This window comes from Pistacia vera, unplaced genomic scaffold (assembly GCF_008641045.1).
Source record: "Pistacia vera cultivar Batoury unplaced genomic scaffold, PisVer_v2 Contig514, whole genome shotgun sequence".
Lineage (NCBI taxonomy): Eukaryota > Viridiplantae > Streptophyta > Magnoliopsida > Sapindales > Anacardiaceae > Pistacia > Pistacia vera.
Genome location: NW_022196351.1, coordinates 281,275 through 300,473, shown reverse-complemented (window position 1 = coordinate 300,473; position 19,199 = coordinate 281,275). Strand labels below are relative to the sequence as shown.

The 19,199-nt window shown below is 35.2% G+C and overlaps 1 protein-coding gene, 1 long non-coding RNA gene and 1 pseudogene across 2 annotated transcripts; 1 reads left to right on the top strand and 2 right to left on the bottom strand.

The window, feature by feature from the left end:
- Positions 1 to 4,342: 4,342 nt before the first annotated feature.
- LOC116106413 lies at positions 4,343 to 4,940 on the bottom strand. Its single transcript, XR_004124315.1, has 3 exons — positions 4,881 to 4,940; positions 4,650 to 4,716; positions 4,343 to 4,512 (listed from the first exon to the last, which is right to left on the bottom strand). It is a non-coding gene; the product is annotated as an uncharacterized LOC116106413 (long non-coding RNA).
- Positions 4,941 to 5,257: 317 nt separating this feature from the next.
- LOC116106427 (NAC domain-containing protein 41-like) lies at positions 5,258 to 6,247 on the top strand. Its single transcript, XM_031392792.1, has one exon. It carries the CDS (start codon positions 5,258 to 5,260, stop codon positions 6,245 to 6,247), a length of 990 nt encoding a protein of 329 aa, XP_031248652.1.
- Positions 6,248 to 6,459: 212 nt separating this feature from the next.
- On the bottom strand, positions 6,460 to 15,670 carry LOC116106425 (annotated as a pseudogene).
- Positions 15,671 to 19,199: the final 3,529 nt, after the last annotated feature.

Genomic DNA, 19,199 nt, shown 5'->3' with positions numbered 1-19,199 from the left:
AAAAGAATCTGAAACTAAAATTATGTGATTAATTCTATTACCTCTTCTTTGCTTGCTGGTGATTTTTCAATTTTCAATATTTTTGAGTATACCTCTTCTTTAAACATTGGGCACTCTATAGATATTGAGTAATTTTTCATAAACAATCTGTGAAATCTGTTTAAAGATTGTAATTCTAAAAAACGATCATTTACCCACAATCAATTGAGAAAGAATGCTATATCCAAACTATCTGGTTTAGTTGCATTTTAACCTTTATTGAAGTCATATAAAATTCTTCTTAATCTTCTTCCTTATTGTTGGAAATCATATTGCTTCTCTTTACATTATTTTTGTGGATACCTGGACAATGAGGTAACAAGATAGAGATCTTATCAAGACTATTATAAAATGGATCTGCAGCAACTGTACATTCCCCTTCCAGTCCTATACTAATCTACATGCCTTTTAAAGCTTCACATTCTTGATTCTATTCGTGGTACCACTTCATGTATATATAAATTCATAAAAGGTTCTTGTGCAGATGAGATGATCTTCTTCTATGCTAAGGGTGAGATCTAGTTGACATATTTTAGACGTGTTCTGTTATTATTTACTGTTGTTTTAGGTCTGATATTATTTTTATTTAATATTTTGGTCAGTATGGTTGTGTGCTTGGTATATCCATATCACTGAGTTTTCATGGCTAGTTAGAACTTGGAAGAATGTTCTTGACTCCAAATTTTTTGACTGAGCTAGTAGGAGTTGAGTTGCAGACTGAGACAATAAGGGAGTGGATACTGCACCAGTTTGTTGATTGCTCACCAACCAGTGAGTGTCATCATTATGATGTATATTTTCAATGATATATTACATTGTCATTACTCTAAAAGACAGAATTTTGATGGGCTATTGATTTTCATTTGTTTCCTGTTCCATATTTGTACAAAGTCAACTGTTGCCCTTAGCACAAATACAAATTGGATGTGCTATGGACCTAAAAATTAGGGAAAAAGGCCTAAAGGTGCATTCACTACTCAACATCCTGCACATTTGAAAGAATGAAACAATACATAGGAAGCTATGTCAAAGTGTTGCAATAACAGATAGAGAGCTCTTTGGTTTCTGTACTGATTAATATTGTGATAGGAACCCACTCCAATAACTCAACAATTTTGGGTTGGGCCATGGGTCTTTCATGGGCTTGGGTATAACTCTTCTTGGAAAACTGGCTTGCCAAGGGAGGGTGCCCAAGCCTTTATAACCCACATGCCCACCATTTTTCCCTTTCAATGTGGGATCCTAACAGAAACTAAAAAGTTATACAAACTTGCTCATTCTGATTGGAACAAGAATCTTCTGCTTACATAGTTGAATGACATAAATCACTCTATATTTTCTGTTAATGTACCTTCGTCAGCGCATCCTTATTAGTTTCCATACCCGAATAAGAAACAACATAAACATATGAGATATAGCTTGCTTAATGACTCCATATAATTGTTTTTCCCAAGGGCAACATAAGTTTGCTATGTTATAATAAACTATTTAACTTACCAAGTCCATGTGGAGAAAGGTGATGAATTCTAGTACTAGCAAATAATCTGTTAATTAAAAAGGCAGGCAGAAAAATCATAAGAAGGTGATACTGTGAAATCATGACGAATGTATAAAAGCAAAAACATAACAGATTAAATTTCTTATCTATGTAAACATACTTCTCATATGCAAATTCAATACGGGTATTCTGTAAGATCCACACAAAAACATGTTCTTTTCTAGCATCCTTCTCACCAAATTATGAAACTGAACTCAATAGGAGAAACATAAACTTCAACATTCTCGCGTTAACATATATATAAGCAGATAAAATGAATCAAATATCTCAATTCTCGAAGCTTAAGAATTGTATTGGCATACAGTGATTGCATAAAGAAAAACAAGTTGGTAGAAGGCCTAGCTTTATAAATTGAAATAAATTTTCTAGAGATCCATACTTTCTTCATATCATCCAAAGTTGTCAATTCACCCTGCAAATGACCAAAACTCCACAAGTGTTAATTTTTTTTTTTTTAAAAAAAGGGAATATTAAAAAGCCTAGAAAATAGATAAATGTAAATAAAAAGAGAACACACACCGTCTCTAAAATTATCAATGTGCCACTTAGAAGGAGAGAGATCCATAGCTTCTAAGACAAAATCAGTCCAATAACTCTACTCGAAAAAAGAAAGTTTAATTGATTTCCAGTCAGTCCAATAACTCTACAAATTAAAGAACTCATGGGAAGGCAAACTGGAACTGCCACTTAGCAATCAGAAAATTTGCGGGAGGCTTATTGGTGAAGAGCCTGACTGAAACAACCTTAGTCTGCTTATTCACCCCAATAATTATGGCAGCCAAGGAGCAAATGGTAAAGCCAAAAACCTCAGAACCAAGTCAAAATTAATCACTCTCTTCTTTTCTTCCCCATTCTGCCCTTTATCCCATCCATTCAAATATCCCTAGAAACCATGACTGAGTGAAATTCGCAATACAAAAAGTTGTAGTGACATTATTTTCAGAAAAATGTGTTATGCTTTACACATCTAAAACCCAGAAAGAAAATTCAATCAATAAGGAAATCAAGATACCAGAACAATATGCCTCTCCACCATTTTTGCTCTCAAAATACAATACTAGCTACAATAAATGATGGTTAAAATTGCAACATTTAACATGTATAAAATGTTTCTGAACACGGCAGAAATATCCTGAATAGAAAAATCTTCCATAAAAGATACACGGCATAACTCTGCAAAAGAAACAATATTAATCAGTACAGAAATCGTAGAGCTCCCCATCTGTTATGGCAGCACTCTGACATAGATTCATATGTATTGTTTCATTTTTTAAAATGTGTAAGACGCTGAGTAGTGAATGTACCTTTAGGCCTTTCCCCCTAATTTTTAGGTCTATAGCACATCCAATTTGTATTTGTGCTAAGGGCAACAGTTGACTTTGTACAAATATGGAACAGGAAACAAATGAAAATCAATAGCCCATCAAAATTCTGTCTTTTAGAGTAATGACAATGTAACATATCATTGAAAATATACATTATAATGATGACACTCCTTGGATGGTGAGCAATCAACAAACTGGCGTAGTATCCACTCACTTACTATCTCAGTCTGCAACTCAACTCCCACTAGCTCAATCAAAAAATTTGGAGTTAAGAACATTCTTCCAAGTTCTAACTAGCCATGAAAACTTAGTGATATGGATATACCAAGCACACAACCATACTGACCAAAATATTAAATATATCAAACCTAAAACAACAGTAAATAATAACAGAGCACGTTTTTTAGATCTCACCCTTAGCATAGAAGAAGATCATCTCATCTGCACAAGAGCCTTTTATGAATTTATCAATACATGAAGTGGTTCCATGAGAAGAATGTGAAGCTTTCAAAGGCATGTAGATTAGTATAGGATTGGAAGGGGAATGTACAGTTGCTGCAGGTCCATTTTATAGTTTATAATAGTCTTGATAAGATCTCTATCTTGTTACCTCACTTTTCTAGGTATCCACAAAAATAATGCAAGGAGAAGCAATATGATTTCCAACAATAAGGAAGAAGATTAACATGAATTTTATATGACTTCAATAAAGGTTAAAATGCAACTAAACCAAATAGTTTGGATATAGCATTCTTTCTCATTTGATTGTGGGTAAATGACCGTTTTTAGAATTACAATCTTTAAACAGATTTCACATATTGTTTATGAAAAATTACTCAATATCTATAGAGTGTCCAATGTTTAAAGAAGAGGTATACTCAAAAATATTGAAAATTGAAAAATCATCAGCAAGCAAAGAAGAGGTAATAGAATTAATCACATAATTTTAGTTTCAGAATTTTCTTTTTTTTTAGCAAAAATGAGCACTAGTAGATTATTTTAGTTCATACATCTTAAACTGAAAATAAAAAGTTATACATACCCTGCTCATTCTGATTGGAACAAGAATCTTCTGCTTACATGGTTGAAGACTTCACTTAAGTTGGTGTTTCTTGACAGAATTATCATCCCACAAACTCAGACAGCTTAAATTATCAAGACACAATTAGGAAACTTCCAACAGCAAAGTGGTATTGTCTACTCCCTAATAGATATTATAAGGAAACACTAACGATTACGAACAAATTGATATAATCTCACAAAGAAAAGTGGTAACGATACAGTAGTACCTTGATATATTGTTGTAATGAAAAAAATTGGAGCAGAGAATATGCACCAGTCATATGAACTCCAGCAGTAAGGTCAAAGTAAGCACAAATACTCTTCTTAAATGATTTAGAAACTTAAAGACTAGCTGACATTATTTTCAAAAAATGGTCTTCTGCTTTACAAATCTAAAACCCAGAAAAAGAAATATTCAATCTATGAGGAAACCAAATTACAAGGACAAGATGCTTCTCCACCATTTTTGCTCTCAAAATACAATACTAATACATTCAATTTATTTTCGTAGACACTTGTTGCCCTTGCCTGCAAATACAATGTACCAACATCATTTACCTGAAAAGAAATTTCATTAAAATTTAAACCAAATAACGGGCTGTAAAAAAAAAAAAAAAAAAATCAAATTAAAACAAAGAACATCACATCCCAGAAACAATACTTACCAATAGATCCAACAAGGAATATTTACCATCATTCTAGATGCACATTGCTTCACTTTGTAGGTCTTATCTGCAAAACAAAGTTCGCTGTTTCAAACACCAATATCAATATTTATCCCAAAAATTGTCCACAATCATCAAGACCTCTCATCTCCTCAAAGTTGCAAAATAATTGACAGGAAAATAAATTTCAAATTAGAACAAAGCCCAGAGTTTAAATATCAGGATTCTAACCACTAATACCAGAAGAATGCAACACCCAGATACCCAAAGGCCAAAATCCCTTATATTTTCTTCAGTTAAATTATTGATTTAAAATTTTTTTACTAATTAAATAATAATTTAAATCCTTCCAATTGGCTGCCCGCCGCTAGTAGGAACTATACCCAAAATACCCTCATATTTTTGGTGCTAAATTATAGATTTTAAATTCAAAAATAAATCCGAAAATAAGTAAATAATATTCCTCCAACGGCTCTTTTAGGAGCCGACTCAAACTAGTATATAACTCTGCCTCTGCCTCTGTCCCGCCCATTCCCTTATTTCCAAATTCCCCCCAATCTCTTTATTTCTCTCCAAGATTTTCTCTAACGTTTACCTCCTCTGCAATCATGTCGCTAACCCTTCCTCCTGGCTATAGGTTCGTTCCTTCTGATGCTGAATTGATTGGCTTCTATCTCTACAACAGGGTACATAATTTACCTTTTCCCTGTGATATCGTTCTAGAATGTGACCTCTATGGCATTCTAGAACCCTGGCAAATTTGGGAAATGTATGAAGGACCCAAATTGTGTAAGCAAGATCTCTACTTTTTCACCCCATTAAAGAAAATATCCAAGAAGGGTTCAAAGATTTGCAGGAGGGTCGGTTCTGGAACGTGGAAGGGGGAAGATGGAGAAACAGAAATAAAAGATGAAATTACCCACATGAAAATTGGGTCCAGGAAAAGGTTCCGATATGAGAATAAAGGCTCGGAACACCATGCGGGTTGGATAATGCATGAGTATAAACTAATTGGGCATGATGTGTTTGTTTTCTGTAGAATTCGGAAGAATGAAAGTGATGAAGACGCGGTTGTGAAGAAAAGAAAGAGAAAGTGCAACTCCAAAGAAGGAAAGGTTGAGAAGCATCTCTCCAAATGCTCAAGGGTTGAAGAGAACCCAGTGCATTCACAATTGCAATGTGTGGATGAGAATGAGGGTGAGGCTCAGTCTGAATGTGAAGCACCGTCACCACCGCAATTACTTGGAGAAGAAGTTACAGATGACGATTACTCTAGCTTTTTTGAAAATCTTATTCTCATACCACAGTCTGAGCATGAGGCAGAGGCAGAAGCAGAGGCTCATTCTGAATTACTTGCGGAAGAGGTTAATGATGATACAACAGATGATGATTACTTTACCTATCTTGAAAAGCAAGTTCTGATATCACAGTTTGAGAATGAGAATGGGCATGAGCATGAACCTGAGCCTCTATCGGTTGGAGTTGGAGGAGAGTTTATTCCTGAAATCAGAAATTTTTACTCTTCCAGTATTGATGAGCTTTTTCCTGGAGAGAATTTTACAGATTTATTATTGGAGAAGAGGGTTTTTCTGATATGACAGATTCCAAAAAATTAGATGGAAGAGCTGTTTGTTCTTGTGTTAGAATTAGCTATCATTTGCAATGTAGACGTATAGTTATATCTGTTTCAGCTTCTCTAGAATTGTATTTTGTTTGGCAAAATTAATAAAAAAGATAATGTTGGTTTTGTTGCTACTTCAGTATAAACCCTAAAGCAATCAATAACTTTTATGTTTTGAATGAATGAACTCTAAAGTGTTGTTCTACAATTGTTAATGGAGTATTTCTGTTGCTTGGCACATCTGTTCACGAAGTTATCATTCTTATCAGCATCTTGAATCTGATTAGTCTTTTTCAACTTGTGTTGCACACCACTAGTAAAAGGATCATCCACCTCTTGAGAAGGCAAATAATAGATTCTCCTATCAACTGCTGTCCAACAAAGAGGTGGCGGAACATAAAAGCGTCTCTGGAAGAAAGGATGCTGCAAGGCCTCTGCAGCAGTTGGCCTCTTGCAAGGATCCCAGGAACAAAGTGATTCGATAAGGCTGACAGCTTCTTTACTCACCGAAGGTAGCAACATAGAGACATTCAAACCAGTTAACTCTGGAAATCGGTAGTTAATAGATCTCACTCGATAAAATCCATCAGCCCAAAAATCCCCAGTAGAACTCCCTATCACACTGCATATTTTGTACATTTCATCTCCCTCATTAGCCCCCCGAAAGAGAGGACTAAGTGTGAATAGCTCAACCATTATAGCTCCCATTGCCCACATATTAACTTTAGAGCTATAAAACTGTGAGTGAAGCAACACCTCCTGGGCTCGATACCAGCGCGTCGAGACATACTCTGTGTACAGTGGACATGAATCAATCTCCCTTACAAGACCAAAATCAGCAATCTTGATCACATATTTCAGAACAAGCAAGTTCTCAGGCTTCAGGTCCCGGTGGAAATATCCATTCTGGTGTAAGTAATTCAGACCCTGGAAAACTTGAAAACACAACCTTCGAACTTCAGCTTCAGCTTCAGAGATTCTTTCTCTCTTTCATTAGTCCATAAAGGTTATTGTTGAAGTGAATGCTCGAAACTTCACCGTATTGGAGATTAGTGGAACGTTGTTGTTTGGGTCAGTTTTGAGTTGGATCCTGACCATAGATCCAACTTCAATCCAATGCCTAGAGATCACTCTACGGGTCAACGATATAAAAGGGAAGAAAAAATTTCAGTTCACCCCAATTTTCTCTTTCGAAGCATTCTCTGTAGTTGTTGTGTTCTCTGATTAGGGTTTGAAAAATTGACGTGAGCTGGAAGAAGAAGATGAAGGCTCTTCTTTTCCATAACAAAGTCAGCCTTGCGCTGGGAAAGGATCTCAAGAAGTGGTTTGAAGAGAAACTAAAGAAGGAGGAGATTGACGAAGAAGCTTATAATCTGATCGTGATAAACCTCTTAGACATCATAATGAGGAAGGTTGATGGAATCGAAACCTCTCTGGGGTTGTGGGGTAAGCTCGAATCTCTGTATGCTCTTCAATCTGCTCCCAACTTAGCTTTCCTTAAAGGTGCTCTATTTTCTTATAAGATGGACAACAATAAGACCATAGATGAAAACCTAGACGAATTTTTGAAAATGACCCTCATTCTAAAGGGAACCGATCAAGAATTAGGGGAAACCAATATTGCCATGATATTACTAAATTCATTAATAAAAGACTACCAAGTAGTCAAGAATGCTTTGTAGTATTTTGGTACTGTCCGTAGTTTTGACTTAGTAGTAGTAAGACTTAAAGCTAGGGAACTAGAATTGAAAGTACATAAACCAAATGGTAACAACTAGGGGCGGGACAAAAAATCCGAAAATCGAACCGAACCGAAATTTTGGTTTTGTTTTAAAACCGGTTCGGTTCGGTTCGGTTTGGACAAATTAAAAAGCCATATAACCGGTTAACCGAAACCGAAAAATAAAACCGGCTAGAAAGCCATAAGTATATATTCAATATAAAATTCTAAAATAAAGTTTTCATTTTACACTAAACACTCCACCGCCACCACCCATCCATCCACCATCCCTACTGAATCAGTTAACCTTTCTCATCACCGTAACCTTTCTCTTCGGCGAACGCAGACAACAGTGACCCCCACGATCGTCGATCACAACTCCACGAATGATCAGCGAACGATTCAGCAAGGTAAGTTGTGACCTGATTTCAATCTCTGATTTAGCCCATTTCTTCTTTTAATTCATTTGTTATGGGTGCTGTCAACTTATTGAGATTCATTTGAGCTGATCATGTTAATTAAAATAGAGGTTTTGTTTTGTTGGTTCTGAACTTCTGATGGCCATGCGGTGTTTTTTTTTTTTTTTTTTTTTAATTTGTGCGAGTATGGTTGCGGTGATCATGCGAAAGGTGTCATTTGTTATGATGTTATGTTGTGTGGGTATGAAAAAGGTAGAGAGTTGTTGCAAGAGGAGAGTTAAAAAAAGCATAGAAGATGTTTGATAAAAAGCCCGAACGTTTTTTTTGCTTCTGGTTTTTTCTAAGCATAGAAGATATCATTTGTTATGATGTTGTGTTGTGTCTAGATTCCTTTTAGAAGTGGAACGTGTAAACTGCCTGTTGAAAAGTGATGTTAATTAATTAATTATATGCATGAAGAAGGAACTGATTATGTAAACGAGCTACCTACTTATGATGTATGCTGGTTTGATTAATTAGTTTAGTATGCTGATATATATTGTCATTGATGATTAAATGGTTTGTTTTGTGTGCAATTGTGAAGTTATCAACAATTTTGTATGCTGGTTTAATTAATTAGTTTAGTATGCTGATTTAATTAGTTTAACTTGAATTGTTGATAATTATTTATTGTTATTATAGTGCTGAAATTTTGATCATTATTTCTTATAATTATAATGCTGAATTGTTGACATTATTTTGCTTTTGCTTCTTATTCAGCTGCAGGTTGAAAAAGTCTTCAGATATGAATGTTGAAGTTAGGGGCGTTTTAAGATGGTTGAAGAAGACTTTTTTTTATTTTAGAGATCCAATTGTAATTTGCAAATGTTTTCACTTTTTATGCTAATGTTTTGATTAATGAGTAATGAGTAATGTATAATTTTTATTTCATATTCTGGATTCAGCATTTGAAAATAGATAATTTAATGTGTTTTTCACACAAAGAATACAACAACAATACCCAAAAAAAAAGTACAACAAGAAATTACATATATTTGAATTTTGGGATTGAGATGTAAAAAATGCATAATTTAGGGTTGAATTGGAAAATCAGTTCAAAACCAGTTAACCGAATCGGATATTCGGTTCGGTTCAACTTCGGTTTATGCATATAACCTGTTCGGTTTCGGTTTAGCTTTTTGCTTGAACCAAATAACTGGTTCGGTTAGTCGAATTATCCCACCCTTGGTAGCAACCTATTTGTTAGGGGTAAACCTAAAACTAGCCAACTAGAAAAGTGAAACCAATTTAGTCAGGGGTCTAGAAACAAGAAAAAGGGTAAATGGAATAATAAACAAAAGTCTGAATCTAGAAAATGTTTCTTCTGTAACAAAACTGGTCACCTGAAAAAGAATTGTTTTGAGTGGCTTAAGAAGCAAAAACATAGCAATACAAAGAGTAATCTTGCCTCCACTAAAAGCCTAGAAGAAAAACCAGAGGTCCTTACAGTGTCTATATCAGACAGTGCCAGAAAGTGGGTATTAGACTCAGGGTGCTCATTCCATATGAACCCAAACAGAGAATGGTTTCAGGATTTTGAAGACTATAAAAATGAGACCGTGTTTATGGGGAGTAACCATGCTTGTAGAGTAAAAGGCATAGGTAGTATAACACTTAGGCTTAGAGGGGAGAAAATGATAAAACTGACTAAAGTTAGATTCATCCCTGAACTCAAGAGGAATCTTATCTTGTTAGGAACCTTAGATGAAGCAGGTTGTTGCTATAAGGCTGAAAATGGGTGGCTGAATGTGTATAGAAACCAAACCTAATTTTGAAAGAGGAAAAAAGGAATGGGTTATATATCCTATGTGGTGATTTCTGTTCAGACTGTTTCAATACTGCCTTAGTCTCCTTAAACCTGTCGGTTACTAAAAAATGGCACCTTAGAATAGGCGATATGAGCCAGAAAGGGTTAAATATTCTGAGTAACTAGGGAATGTTTGGTAATGAGTCTGTTTCCACCTTAGAATTCTGCGAGAATTGTATTTTAGGTAAGCAACTTAGGGTGAGCTTCCCAAAGGGAACTCACCTAGCCACTAGCTGCCTTAAGTATCTCCATTCTGATTTGTGGGTGAAAGAATTCATACTTAGAAAGGGTAAAATTGGTGTAAAACATGGTATAAGGTCATATGACATGTTATTGAAACTAAAAGGGTGAAATTGTTACCTTCTATGCTTTATAACTTTTGTAACTTGGAAAGGAGTTCAAGATCTTCAACAAATTTGATGAAAATCCTCAAAGTAAAGTCCACCCCAAGATGAAGAAGAGAGAGCCGACCATGAGAGCTCAAGACAGAGATTTTCAATCAAAATGAAAAATTAGATTAAATTTGGGAATATCACTTATTTATATACAAGGACCATTTTGCAATAATTTGAAATTGTTCTCAAGTCCTTGAATTAATATGAATCCTATATTAACACTTAATACAAATTCAATATTGTTTTCAAGTCTTTGAACTATTTTCAATTTAATATTAAATCGTTATTGATCCTAAGTCCTTGAAACAATTTCAATTTAATATTAGCTCCTTAATATTAAATCCTTGATTTAAACAAATTTATAATCAAGGCATATAAAATAATCCAATTTAATATTTGACTCATTACTAAATTCAATTCAATAATATATTTTAGTCCATAATTGAATCTAATCCAATAATGAACAAATTACCTTATTACCCTTGGTAAGTGCTAGCTTCCATGAGTAATCATTTCTCACCAATACATAAATTTGGATACACACGTTTACATCTAAATATCGTTAACTTTAACGATATGTATTACTCTCTTTTCTCATACTTGTTTTTTAGGTGTGACCACTTAGGTTCAATGTAACTTAGCCGTGGGCCCAATATCGCAATCTGATATGTTTCGTTATAACTCTTTATGATCAAAACTCCCACCGATCATGGTAGCCATCTAGAATTGCTCCATAACCCCTAAGCCACAATGAAGTTAAACTCCAAAGAACCTTTTTTCCTGATCGTATGTTTTATGTAGTAAAATCCCTCTGTCGTCTAATCCCGATTAAGTATAGGTTCATGGTATGTCAAAACCCTTAACTTAATCTTTATCCAAATTGTCAATCCATACAATAGAACGTGTCATCATGAAACTCCTTTTCTTATGACTATTTTGTACTCTGGCTAGAGATTTCATTTTTCCAATGTTTATTGACATTCGCCTGGGAACTTGGGACCAAACTATTTCGAATCAACGGATCCTATCTTAACCATCACTTGTTCTTGCACATGAATAACATATGATCAAACTGGCTTCTTACACAAGACATGACTAGTCTCGTGTATATACACCATATAATCATATGCATCCTATGTCGAGTCCAACCATGATGTCTCAAGTCTAAGGATCAATGGTACACTAGTATGATCCTACAATGTATCATTGACCACATTCTAAATGTCCATGTGATTCATCGTAATTGGTCATTTTTGATAAACAGTTCACCAACCTTTTATCCATGCTAATGCCCTCGTGATATACCTCTTATAATCACCCACAGTAATACCATCACATGATATTCAATGGAAGCATTCAACATACCTACTATGCAATGTTATTGCCCAATTAACATTGCTTAAGTAGGGAATGCTTCGATGATTTGATCTTCTAAAGATCCGTATCATTCGGACATTTCACATGCATTATAAATGAAGCAATAAACAACATGTGAAAATAGAACTCTTTCTTCCATTCTCAAAAGAGTATTTACAAGATATAATGCCCTGAAACCAACAACACGATTGGTTCCTAGGGCATACACTAATATTGGGGGCCTGAAAAGGTCAGGTCCCATGGGGGGAACAACTATTTTATGTCTATTGTGGATGATTACAATAGAAAGACGTGGGTCTACCTTCTAAGAACTAAGGATCAAGCCCTGTCCAAGTTTAAGGAGGGGAAGTTACTTGTAGAGAATCAGTTAGAAAAGAGAGTGAAAGCCTTAAGAACTGACAATGGGCTAGAGTTCTGGAATGCTGAATTTGATAGATTTTGCAGTGAGCAATGCATTCTAAGGCATAGAACAGTAAGAAAATCTCCTCAGCAAAATGGGGTTGCTAAGAGGATGAATAAGACCCTCATAGAAAAGGTAAGATGCTAATTATTCATCTCAGGGCTGCCAAATACCTTTTAGGGAGAGGCTCTGGCCACTACAGCCTACTTGATAAACAGAAGTCCATCCATAGCTATAGATTTCAAATGCCTTAAAGAGGTGTGGGCTGGGAAAAGGCCTGATCTTAGTCACCTAAGAGTGTTTGGGTGTGCAGCCTATGCACACACAATAGGAGGGAAGTTAGAGCCTAGGTCCATAATCAAGAAAGGACTAAAGGATATAGACTTTGGGATAGAGAGTCACCAGGGGTAAAAATCATTATAAGTAGGGATATGGTGGTTAATGAAGGGCTATTAACCATGATGCAGGTAGCCATAATACCTCTAAAAAATTCAAACCACTCCACTAAGACTACACAAATTGAGGTGGAGCCTATGGTACAGCAAGCTGAACCAACCCAACCTGAAGATGAAGAGGTCCTTGAAACTCAACCAAGACCCAATGGTCCTGAATTAGAAGATGAAGAAGCTGTAGCAGGTGCACCTGAACCACAACATGATGAATTGGGGTATTATCAATTTGCAAGGGATTGAATAGGAGAGAGGTAAGGCCCCCCGCTAGATTTTCATATGCTGAACTAATTTTTATTGCCTTACTTGCAGGAACAGAGGTGTAGAGGACAGAACCTCACTCATATGAGGAAGCTATGAGTTCCAAGGAGAAGGACAAGTGGAAGGCACCAATGGAAGAGGAAATGAGGTCACTTGAGGTAAACAAAACCTTGTCATTGGTTCCTAAACCAAAAGACGAGAAGTTGATCCAACGTAAATGGTTGTTTAAGATAAAAGATGGTGTTTTAGCTACTGATCCACCTAGGTACAAAGCTAGGTTAGTGGCTAAGGGGTATACCCAACGTGAGGGGATAGACTTCAATGAAGTCTTTTCCCCCATAGTAAAGTACAAGACCATTAGACTAATGCTTTTTATAGTTGCCCATTATAACGTAGAGTTAGAACAAATAGATGTGACCACTGCTTTCTTGCATGGAAATTTAGAAGAGAAAACTTACATGTGTCAACCAATAGGCTTTGTAGACTATAGAGTACCTGAACATGTTTGCCTCTTACATAAGTCCTTATATGGGCTAAAAAGTCCCCTAAGTAGTGGTACAAAAGGTTTAACACTTTCATTCTAAGCATAGGGTTTACTAGGAGTAGATATGATAGTTGTTTTAACTTTACTTGAATGAGAACATGTCTATGTATCTATTATTGCATGTGGATGATATGTTTCTAGTTAGTAAGTCTAAGTCAAAGATACTTGAACTAAAAGGGCAAACTCAAGGCTGAATTTGACATGAAAGACTTAGGAAATGCCAAGAAGATTCTACGAATGGTCATAACTAGAAATAGAAAGTTAGTCAACAATCATACCTTAGTAAACTGGTATCAAAGTTTGGAATGGAAGATTCCAAACTGGTTTCTATGCCCCTTGCAAACCATTTTGTGCTAAATAAAGGTCAATGCCGAAAAACTGAAGCAAAATTAATAAAAATGGAATTTGTCCCCTATGCTAATGTAGTTGGATATGTGATGTATGCAATGATAAGCACTAGACTAGATCAATCATTTGCCATTTCTCTGTTGAGTCGATTTATGGCTAACCTTGGCAGTGAACACTAGGTTGCCCTAAAATGGGTGTTAAGGTATATTAACAGTTCTTTGAATGTTGAGTTAGAGTTTTGTAAAAGGCATGCTTCACTTGACTTGGTTGGCTTTGTAGATTCGGATTTTGTAGGTGACAAAGATACTAGAAAGTTAACTACTTCGTATTACTTCACTCTCGGTGGAAATTGTATAAGCTGGAAGTCTTAGCTTCAGCCTGTAGTGGCACTCTCATCGACTGAAGCTAAGTATATTTCCCTTGCCGATGTTCAAGGAAGCCCTTTGGCTGCAAGGTTTATTAGCTGAATCAAATCTGACAAAGAGGAAGGTAATCAATCATATACTCTGACAGCCAAAGCGCAATCCACTTAAGCAAGAATCCAATTTATCATGAAAAGACAAAGCACGTAGATGTTTGCTTTCATTTTGTAAGGGACTTAGTCACTCAAGGAGTGATTGATTTGAGGAAATTTTCCACTGAAGATAATCCTGCTGATATGGGAAAAAAGATTGTCTCCACTGCCAAGTTCAAGCACTGATTGGACTTATTGTTCGTGAAGTAAGCTGTGGGGGGCAAGAGCTATGAGGGATCTGATTTGGGCTTGCTGCATTAGAGGAGTTTCAAGCATTCAAGGTGGAGATTGTTGAAGTGAATGCTCTAAACGTCACCGTATTGGAGATTAGTGGAACGTTGTTGTTTGGATCAGTTTTGAGTTCGATCCCAACCAGAGATCCAACTTCAATCCAATGGCTGGAGATCACTCTACAGGTCAACGATATAAAAGGGAAGAAAAAATTTCAGTTCACCCTAATTCTCTCTTTTGAAGCATTCTCTGTAGTTGTTGTGTTCTTTGATTAGGGTTTGAAAAATTGATCTGAAATCGTGTTATAACTTGAGTGATTCTTGAGTGATTGGGTGTTAATCATTCGGTGAAGGGCGTGATAAGTCTTTTTCTAGGGATTCCAGGTATAGTCTCTCTAGGGTCAGGTTACGGGTTGTTTTCAGGTTGACAGAGGGAGATCTTGACGTGTTTATGAATACGGCTTTAATTGTTGATTCAATATTAATAGTAGTGCAACGAGCTCCCTACTTCCGGAGCTCAACATGGATGTAGCTTGCTCAAATCTTGAGCAAGTGAACCACAGTAAATCTTGGTGTTTGTGTGCTTGTTTCTTTGATTCTTGTGTGTTTGTTACAATTTGTTTTTGGATTTTTGGCATAACAGTTACAATCCATGAACTCAAACACAAAGTATACAACATCGTTTTCCTTCACCAGTTCTTTGAGCTTCACAATGTTCGGATGATTAAGTTTCCACAGTGACTTCACTTCACTCAAATTCTTGCATTCCTCCTAGGAATGATACCTCTTCTTCAACACTTTGATCACCACAACTTCTCCAGACTACTTGTTGACAACTTTCCATACGCCCTTGAAAGCTCCACTGCCAATTTCTTTGATGAAATTTTACCTCTCCATGGTTACTTCTAGAACAAGTAACAACACGAAACAAATTTTTCTTTGCTCAAGAAAAGCTCACAGGAGAACAAACCCAATAATTTTTTGACACTGCCCAAGCACTGAAGTCTTTACAGGATCCACAGCCTCCATCGTGAAATCTTTCCCGGAAGAAGAGATTTCTAAACTTTCTCAAGAAACCCATGAACAGCAACGAGAGAAGGATGTTTAAGAACTAAAATCTAAGCAATTTTCTAAGGTGAAGTAATATATAGTATTTAGTTTTGGGGAGTTCGAAGACAGTATATATCCGAACAACATAAGGATTGTATTTATATTGAATCATGGAGTTATTTAACTTGAAACGAAGGTTTTTTGAATGGAGAATATTTCATTTATCACCCCTGAGTTTTGAAAATTGACTTCTTAACACCATTCTTATTCAACTAATGATTGTTTTATTATTTTGCCATTTTTCAAACATGATACTTTATTATCCGGAGTTACAATAATGCATAATTTTTTCTTTTTTTAAACTTTTAAAGAGATTATACTGTACTAATTTCTTGATAAAAAAAAAGTTTCTGATTAATTTTTTTTATAGAAAAAAATTGTTGGTTATCTAGTTATGAAAATGTCTTACCGATCAGTTTTTCGATGTAATGCAAAACAATGTTGAAATATTGAATTATCTTTTCAAACCAAACTCTTTCTGAATTAAAACTAAACAACATTACAATAATTTTTTATTTTTTTTTAATATATAATGAGTTTCAGTTAAATAAGCTCTTTTAATCCATAGATATTTAGGATATTGTGGCTCGTTTCCTATTTGTTCTCATGTAAAATTGTATCTTTTTAGGAAAACTCTTTAGTAAAGAATACAATTCTAAATATGAATAGAATTATAAGAGTCATATTAGGAATTGAAATATGAATTATATTAAGAATAGAATATCGCATATACTACCTATAAATATAGGGGAGAGAACCAATTCAAGGTTATGAGAGAATGAGAAAATGTGAGAACACTACGTATTTGATGTAAGGGTTATTAAACACCATGGGTAAAGTGTCTTAGAAACTGGGGTTGTTTCTGCTAGGGGTGTTCAAAAAATTGCAAAAACTGAACCGAATCAATAACCGAACCGAAAAACCGGTTAACCGAAAAAATGGTTTGGTTACGGTTCGAAAAATTCAAAAAATCGAATTTTCGGTTCGGTTACCGGTTCGGGAAAAAATAAAAAGCGGTTAACCGAAACCGGTTTTACAAAAAAATAAAATAAAAAAAATATATATATATTATATTAAATAAAAAATAATAATATTATATATTATATATTAAATAAAAAAAATAATATTTTTAATGTATTTTATAGTAGTGGTCAATGGATATATATGAACGTCTAATTTTTATTTGGATATGTATTATTTATATTTACAATTTAATTTAGAAAAAAATTAAAAAAAAATAAGTTTTATAAAAAAAAGGGAAAACCGGTTAACCGCTTTAAAAAAAGCGGTTAACCGGTTTTTTGGTTAACCGAAAAACCGGTTTTTCCTCCAAACCGGTTCGGTTTCGGTTCGGGAATTTTCCCGAACCAAAAAACCGGTTCGATTCAACAAAACAGTTAACCGGTTCGGTTAACCACTTTTGAACACTCCTAGTTTCTGCTCTAGGTTCTGGGTTGAGCGTGGTTAGAAACTAGGATGTTTCCGCTCTATTTTATGTACTGGGTTTATGGTGTTGTGTACTCTTGTATATCATGTTCATGAAACTATAGTGGATTTCTCTCATCCGTGGATGTAAGCGTGTTAAGCTCAACCAATCAGACTATTGAATTTGACAGCTGAAGAAGATACTAATTCGTTTTATAATTAAGTATAACTGCCTTGAAATAAGAGATGAACTAGCCTTCCAAAATATAAACCAGCTTTTGTTCATCGTTATTCCATCTCCGGAGTAGAAAAAAGAAAAAGGAAAAGAAAGAAACCTACAGAAGATGGAAGGGAAGGAAGAAGATAAATCATTGTCGAGTACAAAAGATTTCGAGGAAAGAGGCATCAACATTGATCCAAACTGGACCAATTTTCAAGCTTTATTGGTGGTTGCAAGTTTGGCTTCTTTGAAATTGAAAGAAGATCACTTGAAGAAGAAGAAGTAGCTGCCTGTCAAGAGTAATGGGTTCTTAAAACTTGATAAAGGCAAAAGCAAGAATGCTTCAGGAATTTGTATGGCTTATGATGGAAAGAAAGCAAGATTGCCCAAAGAAAAGGGTCTCAAGGACCCTATGAAAGAAGAGAATTCTAGCGCTAGGCTTTCGCCTCAAAAGGTTAGGAAACTTCTCGGTGATGCCATGAAAAGCTAAAGAGTTTTCGACGACGAAGAGCATGGAATTTATCAGCAGAAGAAGAGTTGAAAGGAGAAGTCAACTTGATTGATATCTCAGAAAGTTTGAAGGAATATATCGAAAAGAAGCGGAATGGTACTGAAATTAAGCGGCTAATATAGAAATCTTTGTACTTCTGATGTTTATCAAAACGGGTTGTCCATTCCAATGAATCTGGTAAAGCAAGAGTTCTTGACTCCAGAAGAAAAAGAGATTATCAGAAAGGAGGCATGCTGAAAGTGTTTTTTATTGAGCCTTCACTTGAAGTTTGTGAAATAGTTTTGGCAAAATGGAATAGTTCGTATGTGCTGATAATAGAATGGAATAATGTTAAAGTTCGGAATGAGCTTAAAGAAGGTGATGAAGTCCAAGTATGGTTGTTCAGGTCCTTGGAAAAGCTTCCTCTTGCCCTTGTCATTCTTCAGAGAAGCTGATAAGAAGGTGGTGATGACGTCTTGGGTAAGACAAGTATATCATCTTAACGTGTTATATACTCATTCATTAAGATTCATTTGTAGTTATATAGAAAATTTAGTCTGTTATTCTCGAAATCCTCAATCTTCCATGACATTGACTGTATGTACTTGATAGGGTTTGGGATATGATCTTTTTATATAAGGAACAAAGACCTCTAAGAACAAGAGATAGAGAGATTAATTGGCAAAATTCTTCATTGATAACTACAATCTAGATTAAGGTTATTATATAGCCTTACGCTTGATTGCAAATGACTCCCAAAAGGACTCTAATTACCTAATTCAAATCTAATAAGATATTCTATCATAATTATAAAAGGATAACAAGATAATCCTAATTCTATTCCAATAAGATAATAGCATAATTATAAAAGACTTAACATAATTATAAAAGATAATAATAAAAGACTTAATATAATTATCCTAATTCTAAAATAATCCTAACATTGCCTCCCTTTTATGCTTGCAAGGTATGGCACCATCAACAGCAGTTATCCCGGTTCATCCTTGTGCTCATCATCCTCCTCCATCAGCAAGAGAAAGAACTTGGCCCTACAACGATACCCAGGTTGAAAGCACTCATCGCAATTATAGCACAAACCTCTGTTGTGCTGTTCTTGCATCTGTGCTGCCGAGAGTCACTTAACAGGCAAGGAATCCGATTGGTTTGGAATTGGAAAAAGG

What these genes read in the sequence shown, in the direction of transcription:
- LOC116106427 (XM_031392792.1), top strand. Translation starts at nt 5,258, where the DNA reads ATGTCGCTAACCCTTCCTCCTGGCTATAGGTTCGTTCCTTCTGATGCT.